This window comes from Solanum lycopersicum, chromosome 8 (genome assembly GCF_036512215.1).
Source record: "Solanum lycopersicum chromosome 8, SLM_r2.1".
Classification (NCBI taxonomy): domain Eukaryota; kingdom Viridiplantae; phylum Streptophyta; class Magnoliopsida; order Solanales; family Solanaceae; genus Solanum; species Solanum lycopersicum.
In genome coordinates, this window is record NC_090807.1 from 7,900,532 (window position 1) to 7,910,073 (window position 9,542).

General features: G+C 32.0%; 1 protein-coding gene across 3 annotated transcripts; it reads right to left on the minus strand.

Annotated features, from left to right (window-relative positions):
- Nucleotides 1-2,344: 2,344 nt before the first annotated feature.
- LOC101265260 (cuscuta receptor 1-like) lies at nucleotides 2,345-8,149 on the minus strand. 3 transcript variants are annotated; one of them, XM_069287749.1, is made up of 8 exons: nucleotides 6,679-8,149; nucleotides 6,431-6,604; nucleotides 6,238-6,336; nucleotides 6,010-6,150; nucleotides 5,860-5,934; nucleotides 5,578-5,730; nucleotides 5,339-5,485; nucleotides 2,345-4,740 (listed from the first exon to the last, which is right to left on the minus strand). In XM_069287749.1, the coding sequence occupies exons 1-8, from the start codon at nucleotides 6,914-6,916 to the stop codon at nucleotides 2,513-2,515; spliced, it is 3,255 nt and encodes a 1,084-aa protein (XP_069143850.1). In that variant the 5' UTR covers nucleotides 6,917-8,149; the 3' UTR covers nucleotides 2,345-2,512. The 3 variants fall into 3 exon arrangements, with proteins under 3 accessions (XP_069143850.1, XP_025888169.1, XP_069143851.1); XM_026032384.2 differs by having other exon boundaries at nucleotides 5,860-6,150; nucleotides 6,679-7,383; XM_069287750.1 differs by lacking the exon at nucleotides 6,679-8,149 and having other exon boundaries at nucleotides 5,860-6,150; nucleotides 6,238-6,358; nucleotides 6,431-6,570.
- Between the last annotated feature and the right edge of the window lie 1,393 nt (nucleotides 8,150-9,542).

Genomic DNA, 9,542 nt, shown 5'->3' on the forward strand with positions numbered 1-9,542 from the left:
AATTACAAGGTTATAATAAACTGATTGCACAATCGAAAACTAACGCCAACTTAGTTAGGACATGTTACAATTATGGATTACTGAATACAGTATATACAGATGACAGAGAGGAACTAAGTGGAATGCCGGAGATACATAAAGCATTAATTACTTATAAGAGAGTTACTAAGGGAAATTCATTCTATGTAAAATTTTATACAGAAACAGCAGAGATATTATACGAGGAGATAAAACCTCCGATACAAGTAGTCAAGATAGGATTAACAAAAGATATGATTATACTGAAAGATATTGAACAACAACCAGAGGTACAAAAAAGTAAGATACCAAGCTTCTATGCCAATAAGAGAATAATTGGTATATCAACTATTATACAAGAACTAGTAAATAATTATTTGAATGGAAACGTTATATGGAGCTACTATGCAAGAGATCAGTTAATGATTTATTCCAATTCAAGGGAGCTAAGGAAAGCAGATATGGATGAAGTCCAGAGATGGATTTTATCATTACTTAAGACAAAAAAACGACCTACTACACGAGCACTTAAAGTTGGATTTATTTCGAAAAAATTATTAACAAGATATTACAAGCTAATTGATCACAAATACCCTTATCACATATGTTCAAAATGCAATGAAGAAGATAATATAATCCCAGACGTCCAGCTGGAATAAGAGATAAAGAAGGAAGATGACAAGAAGATAATGATGAAGATAAAAGATAGAGGCGGAAGATGACAAGAAAATAAAGATGAAGATAAAGAAACACAAAAACGTGCTTGGCCACAAAAAGCCAAAAGTAGATATGTAAAAGTCTTGAAATAAATAATAGTAGTCACATAACTTAGTCAACATATGCATGTGCATTATTAAAGATATGTTGATAAGTGTAAAGTATGGTAGGTAGGGTATATTATTAAAAAGACAAGTGTAAAAGTAGTACGGTAGGGATAGTTGTAAAGTAAGTGTAGAGTATAGTAAGTGCTCTCAACTAAAAAATTAGTATATAGATAAATTGAGCAACAATATGAAATCCAATCAGATATTTTAGATAGCATGAATACGCAAGAAACAAAAGTATATTTTTCAAAAAATATGCTGAACTAATTTCATATATTCCTGAATATCATATACATGATTGAATAATTTTATGTTAGTTATTATGCATTAGAATTATTTGAATCATGATTTCCAGTTTATTAGCACACTGAATAGAGGGAGAAAACTTCTATACGATGTCATCCTAATGTTGAAACCGGTAGGCGAGGAAAGCCGTTTAGGGGAGTAAACAAAGTTGAGGCATTGATAAGAAGGAAGTATCCGCTAAAGTACGATGCTAGTAGTGACAGAAAAACATGATAAACAGATAATCTAGTTCATAATAATGTAATATAAAGTTAATCGATTACGAATATGATAGGAAGGAATAATTGAAAACCCCGCATAACAACAAACATGACCACATACATACATGACGAAATGATAAAAAGCTATGAAACTTTAATCTTAAATATACTTCAAGGTATAGAAATAATTGAATTAAGAAGAATAATATGGGAAATATATATAATGATAACGAACCAGAAGATATATTAAATCAACAATAGTATGAAATAGACCTACGAGATTTAGACTATGAAAAAATAGAATGATATGATTTAGAATTAAATTCAGATTAAAATGAACTATGAATATTCACAATATTGGATAGAATCTATGAAAAATATAAAATTATTATAACAATTAATAGAAGAAAATTTATATATGTACCAAAAGAACCCAAGATATGTTCTATCTAGAATATATCATAAATAATATTAAAGAAATATTTAGATTAAAACAACGGATGAATTTCTTAACTACCAATTCAGCTACGACCATACAAAAACGACACTAATCTTTGAGAAGAACAGACAGATCTGGAGTCCAACTTCATAAATTACTTTCGTCAACTCAAAAGGAGTTTTCCCCTGATTTTTGGATATACTATAGACTTGGAAGTCTAGTTTCTACAAAATCAAGCTGCTAATCATTTGGACATCACAATGCAATACGATACATTATGAAACAATTATTTGCAACAACATAATTATGTATGCTAAATATCTATTATGATCATGCACTTATCATCCAAATATTGCAGGATAGAGCACCAGTTTAATCCAGAGCATTTCTTCTGCATCCGTGGCCCCTATGGTGTAAGTTGGAGAGAATTTTCACCAGAAAAAATGAAAAGATAGCAAGGAACAACTCCGCTGCACGTCTGTCATCGAGCATAGGTAGGTTTCGGACAAGAATAGTTCTTTTTTATGCCCAATTAGGTTTTGGACACCAACAAAATATAAACATGACTTTAATCATATTATTCCTCAAACTGCTAGATAAACAACAATAACAATGAAGCATCTCATGAATGAGAAGAACTATGCACACATTTTAAGCTATAGAATAACTCCAAATACATATTTTGATAAAAGAGAAAGACAACAACGACATTTTAAAACAACTACCTAACCAACATTCCTGAACCAGCTACTCTTGATAGGTGTAACAAGGTTGTCCAAGACAAAATAGTAACAACAAAACATCAATGCCTCTATCATCCTAAACCATGCTTTTCTCCAATAACGATTGAAGCAGAGTGCTGTAGATAATCCCAACAAGATCGCGCCATAAGACACAACTAAGCCAATGTAAAAACACTGGATGTCTTCCAATTCTGATGATTCTTCATCTCCATTAATGTTGGAGATATTTGACAATTTAGGACTCATCCCACACTTGTTGTCTAATGGATAACCGCAAAGAGAAGGATTTCCCTCGTAGCTGCTTTTGTTGAAAGTTCCAAATTGAGCTTTAAAATCAGGTACTGCACCAGATAAGTTGTTGTATGCAACACTGAATACTGCCAAAGAATTCAGCTCAATTAGACCAACAGGAATGCTCCCATTCAATCTGTTGCAGGAAAGGTCTAAACTCTCAATTTCCTGTAGATTGGAGAAGGTATTTGGTATTCTTCCAATGAGATGATTGTGAGACAGATTCAATGTATGTATATTGCTCATGTTCCCTATCTCAATGGGAATTTCACCAGTTAATCTGTTACTTGAGAGATCAATACCCGACATATATTTAAGAATGCTTCCCTTATAAGTGTATGAGTTTCTTTTTGTCGAAAACTGGACCACAGTTTCTGCATCCATCAAAAGTGTATCAACTAAAATTCCATGACGATTGTGGTAGTGCCTTTCCAACCATATCCAACGCAAAAAAGTTAACCATGGATTCCAATATGTCTTATAAAAATAATAGGTGATTCTTTTCTTTGCATCCTTTTTGGCTTGTGTTAAGTTACCCAAACAAGGAAAGAGTGGACCATAAAGTTTATTGAAAGATAAGTCCATGATAGATAGCATATTCAACATACATATCTGAATTGGAATCTGCCCTTCCAATTGGTTATGGCTAAGGAGAAGATAGTTGAGAGAATTAAGCGAGCCTATGGTGTGTGGGATATGTCCTGTAAAATTGTTGTAGCGAAGATCCAATGTTATCAGAGAAGAGAAGTTGAAAAGTACATGTTCCAGTCCACCACCCAATTGATTTTTCTCAAGATGGATGTGTTCGAGAGGTAAAGAACTCACACAAGAAGGAATAAAGCCTGAAAGCCTGTTTTCAGATATAGCTAAGACCTGAATGAGCTTGAACTTGCAAATCTCAACTGGAATCGAACCTGTGAGATGATTCTTGGACAGATCAAGTAGTAACAATCTTGTATTATCTGTAATCCATCTCGGAATCTCCCCAGTGAAATTATTCCTGCTAGCATCCAATATAAAAAGGGATGTGATAAACGTGTTGCTAGGTAGTGGTCCTTCAAGGTTATTGCCATTCAAATACAAAAAGGACAATATATGTGACTTGACCTCCAAAAATATTTTTCCTTTCAGCTTGTTGTTTGACAACCGAAGGAACAACAATTGTGGAGAACCAATTACCACATCACTAGGAATTTCTCCAGATAAGAGATTGTTAGATAGGTCTAAAGTTTCTAAATGAATGCCACTAATTTTGGAAGGTATGGGACCTTCAAGAAAATTTTGTGACATGTTCAAACTAGTAAGCTTTGGAAAGGCTAAACTCATTTTGTCTGGAATATGCCCATTTAGTTTGTTATTAGAAACATCAATCGTCTTTAGATAGAGGTGAACAATCGATGGCAACTTGAATGGTCCATCGAAAGCATTATCTCTACTATAAACCCCTGCAATTCTGGTGTTATTTTCTAATAACCATGTCGGGAACTTTCCTTGCAATTGATTTTCATCTATAACAAGAATCCTCAAGTCATATTGATAGTGAAGGAAAGAAGGCAACTTTTGAAGCTTTATACATCCATATATACCAAAAAACTCCAACTGGAAATTTGGGATCCAATTTTGGAATTCGGTATCTGGAATTATTGTACTATCACCAACATCCAAGTAGATCAATTTCGTATAGTTGTAAAATTGGCTGAATGACAGAGGAACATCAAATTGGTTATCCTCAATACTGAGGTACTCAAGTGATGTGAGTCTCCTCAAAATAGAATGTGATGCTATATTTCCACGTAAGTTATTCCCAGCCAAACTCAACCGTCGAAGTGATGTCAAGTTTCCAAGACACGAAGGCAGTGTTCCCTCAAAATTATTGTTTACAAAATCCAGCTCTTCAAGGTGTTTGAGTTCACACCAACCTATATATATATATATATATATAGGTTCAGAGACATTTAGCCAAAACAACTTTCTATAAAACCACATCTTATTTTTAAAAAATTTAATGTCTATGGTTGTGATTGATATGAAGGAAAATGTTATTTATTTATCGTATTTTCTACATAAGAAAAAATTATTTTTCAAAAAGTATTTGTATATAATCCAGACAAATAATTTAAAATGCGAGGGATGGGAGGGGTAGGTGAATATGAGGTGCGTTGGAGCTAAGAATGTGACTGTTTTTCTTTTCCGTGGTTTCTGGGTATCGCTTTGCGAACCCGATTAGCTGTACTCACCGGGTCCCGCTGTTTCAAGGCGGGTGCACCACGGTTAGTTCCACGGGGTCTCGAGACGCGGCCGGTTTGTAATACCTCCAATGGCCCCGGCCGGTTGTTTCGTCCTACTTTCATTAGGAAAAATTATATTTGTCATTATTAAGAAATTTGTTTTTTAATATAAATGTTTTTCAAAATATTTAACCAATTGAACATGATCGAGAAAATTAAACCTATAGGACTATATTCATGAAATGCAGGCATTAGTTAGAAAAAAGAAGAGAAAATTAAAATACATTACCTTGATTAGGGATGGTGTCATTATTGCTACCAAAAGCTATACTGAGTACTTTAAGAGAAGTCATATGTCCAATGTTTGGGAGAAAGTTGTCATTTATAGAAGATCCATCCAAGTATAGGTACTCCAGTGTGCTCAGATTTCTTAATGCTTAAAGAGTAAAAAAAATAAAATTATATTTCAAAAGAAAAAAGTGGCGATAGAATTAAGCCAAGACATATAAATTTTGATTTTGAGCTTACCGTAAATTATGGTGGGAGCGGTGAGATCACTATTTTCATAAGAAAGTGATTTAAGAGATGAGAATGATTTTAGGGATTGTATAACTCTGCTCGAGTTGGAGTTGGAACTTCCCAATAGTAAACTCCGAAAAGAAGTACTCCTTTTTTTGCTACCTGTTTAAATAAATCATATACGTTTTTATATAAGAATGAATAGATCAATCTCTAAATCAGAAGAAACAATAAGATAAATAATTAATCTATAAATGAAATTAAACTAACAAATCGCATTGATTATTGTACCTTTGTCAGTGACAAAGCTCTCTATGTTGTTATCCGAGAGATCCAGATGTTTCAAATTGCTCAAAGCAATTATATCTACACAGATAAATAAATTTGATATGCCAAGAAATAAAATTGATATTTGGTTAGGGTGGAAGAGGCGTAACAAACCATTCATTTCGATATATCCATTTATTTCATTGGCAGCGAGATTGAGATGCTTGAGAGACGGAAAAATCTTGAGCGATGAAAAGATGGTGGAATTGAAGTTATTATCATTCAAATTGAGTTTCTCTAAATTCCTCAGTCTACCTGCATTTGATTTATGAAAAGTAAATTGTACTTAGAATTAGTGTGAATTGATTTTTCTGAATTTCTCTTGTGGAAAGGACACCTTACCCAATGCAGAAAGGATATTTATGTCATCAATTCCATAACCTTCAAACCAAAGTTCTCTTAAATTGCTTAGTCCTCCTCCACATTTCTTACTCTTCATGCCTTCATCCAAAAATTACAACAACTATACTATAAGTATTATATATATTGCAAACTATAATGGCCACAGTTAAAGAGTTTATGTTGGAGGATATACTAGTGCTATTATATGTCGTTGGTATGCTGAAAGAGGTATCAACATCTACACCAAGTTTTAGAACCTCGAGAGATGAAATCCAACATAAAGATGATAGTAAAACTTTTGGATGGATCGGATTATACTGCAAATCTAATACTTTCAGGTTGGGAAGTTGTCTTAGTTTACTGAACCCTGGATAACAAAATAACATGTTAGTAATACATAAATATATATATATAGTTTCCGTATTCAGAAATGACATATACCTTCATTTCTTGTCCATCCTATAATATTTTGGGAAGACAATACCAGAACTTGCAGAGACTTGAATGGAAGAAAGAGAGAGGCATTGAATATCCAACCATCCCCTGTACCAAAACCTGCTTTGAGATCGAGTTTGATCACTCTACCTGTCGCTAAGTTGCATTTTACACTTTTCCAAAAACAACAATCTGTAAAACCATTCGTATTGTAACCTTCCCAATCAAACCAACAATTCGCCATTCGAACTGATTATGTTTGTTTGCAGATCAAAGAGAGCATTTCTCTCTTCCTCCCAACAACCATTCGCCACAATTGCTATAAGAAAGAACGCTAACAACAAAAACTTAATGTTCCCCATATCACTCTACTTTATTTCTGGCAAGCTAATTTCTTTTCTATCTAACAGAGTGTTTATATAGGGGCAGAATTATAGCGTTTCCTTAGCATAACTCAATAATTTTGTTATTTATCGTATTTTCTAAAATGCAAAATTCATAATTCCAAATCCTAGCTTATTTGTAAAAGATTAGAATTTGCAAAACCATAAAAATAAAATCTCCGACCACATCATATCTACCCAATAAAATGGATGGTGGAAATGACACAAGCTAGCTAGTTGAGTCACCATCACTTCAATTTTGTTTGTTTTACTGATTCCAAACATAACTTGAATAGGGAAAGCAAGCTTTAAATATTATGTGATGAATAAAAGGGATAAGTTATTCCATAGGTGTAATAATAATTTCTACAGAAATCGTGAGTTAATAATTAATAAAAGTTCTAAGAACCTCTATAATAGAAAATCCTACTTGGTTCATTTTATATTATACGTAAAATTTTACTAAATTAATACTCGATAAATTAATAATCTCTTCAAGGTAATGTTTTCTCGTGTCTTTACTTGGATTAATTATAAAAAAAATTGTCCATTTTTTAATTAATTTTAATATTTCAAAATCGAATTAAGTTGATTTGATTTTTATTTTGATCAATAATTCATTTCAACCGACACCTAAACACTATTATACCTTTATATACAAATCTTAGCTTTTTATTTTCTCGCTCTAAAATCAACTTACCACAAATTCACCATTTCCTCTTACAAGGAGAGACACCTCTTGCGCGGAGAGATAGTGGGTATCATTGTAAGCAAATATTTTAAGTCCAATAGCTTTTTCAAATTCGACATTAACAATTGTATCAGTTGCATGCCTTGTATACTAATGATCAATCAATAAACTTCATGATCTAAGCACGGTGAAAAACACCGATGAATCAAAAGGTGAAGCAGACACTGTTGCGCTGACATCCTCTGATCAGCCATGAACGTAATTGCAAAGTTACAATAAGCGGAAAATTACACATGTATTTAATACATTATTGTGGTGTTTGATACGTTATTGAGATACAATTATATGTATCTAGTTTTAGCAGTGTATTTTATGAAGTGTGTAGGTATCTAATGAATAACTTGGAGATCTGCATATTATTTTCCTACTTGGTTAAATAATATTTAGTTCAATTAGAAGAAAAAAAAGACCTATGCCAATAACATTAGCATATGTTTAAGTTGATGTAACGTGCCAATTGCCCTATTTTGTGTGTAATCCATCCCCTCCCCCCGCTCCCCCCCCCCCCCCTTTTTTTTTGCTACGAAAACATATGTTTAATTCATTATAATTGAAATATCAATTTTTTCCTTTTTAATTATTAGTTTATATAAATCGAACATTTAAAAAAAATACCAGTCAAACCCAGTGTGTGAACGCAATAGTCTAGTTGCATTGTCGAAAAAGACTTATGAATTAATAAATTTTATGTATTTTTAGAACAAACAGATTAAATGATCTAGGAAATATCTAAGAAATAGTGAACAACGTTCATTTACAATGATACATCGTTTATTTGATGTCTCATATGATGAAGGGTTCCCACACGTTATATGTAAAAAATTGTGGCTACAATTAATTTAAGTTTGAATAGTTCTATTTCAGTTTGACAATCTAAAAGTGTGTAATTTAAGTTCGAATTGTTCTATTTAAATTTGAAAATGTAAAATGTGTAATTTGTTTACGTGTAAATCACGTTTAGCACATGGTACCTCAAGTTTTGTAACACATGGAGGAAATTAAGAATTTGTTTGTCATTGTTGCTAAAAATTACTTACTTTTAGAAGCATTTTTTTAAAAAATAACTTTTCAGAAAAGTGCATTTTGAAAAACGCAATTCGTAGACAAATTCATTTGAATAGTAATTTTGATTAACAAATTTTGTTTGGCTGAATTTTTACCAAAAATAAAAGTGTTTTAGAGTCAAATTACGAAAAAGGAAAGTATCAATGTACTTTTAATATTAAGATTATTTTATGGAGAGAAACAATTTTAAACATCTAATACAGAAACTTTAATCACATTTTAAATTTAATTAATTAAAAAATGTATATATTCAAATTTTCAATCAATATTATAAATAGATAAATATAGTTGAAATATATTTTGAAAAGATTTTTTTTTTTGATATTTTTACCTATCTTTCGGATTCAGTCTTAGCTATTATCCCTTTCTTGGTTATAATACTCTAGAGTTCCAAGAAATTCAAATTAAAATAAAATAACACGTAAATTAAGAAAAGAAAAATTTGTTGTTAAGGGCTATGTGGCATTATGAATTTGTATTAAGGATTATGCCCGAATGTTCTGCTTTGTTACAGATGATTTAATATGAAACGACTTTATTAGACTAAATTCGTACATATTGATTATATTGAAATTGAACATAAAGATGATAGTAAAACTTTAGGATGGATCGGATTATATTGCACGTCCAAGCGAGCATTTCTCTCTTCCCCCCAACAACCATTGGCCACA

Excerpts from the sequence above, each read along its gene's own strand:
- LOC101265260 (XM_026032384.2), bottom strand. The coding sequence starts at position 6,916 with ATGGCGAATTGTTGGTTTGATTGGGAAGGTTACAATACGAATGGTTTT. Across the intron at positions 6,337-6,430 it reads AACGACATATAATAGCACTA|GCATGAAGAGTAAGAAATGT; the intron begins GTATATCCTCCA and ends TTTTGGATGAAG. Across the intron at positions 6,151-6,237 it reads AAATATCCTTTCTGCATTGG|GTAGACTGAGGAATTTAGAG; the intron begins GTAAGGTGTCCT and ends AATCAAATGCAG.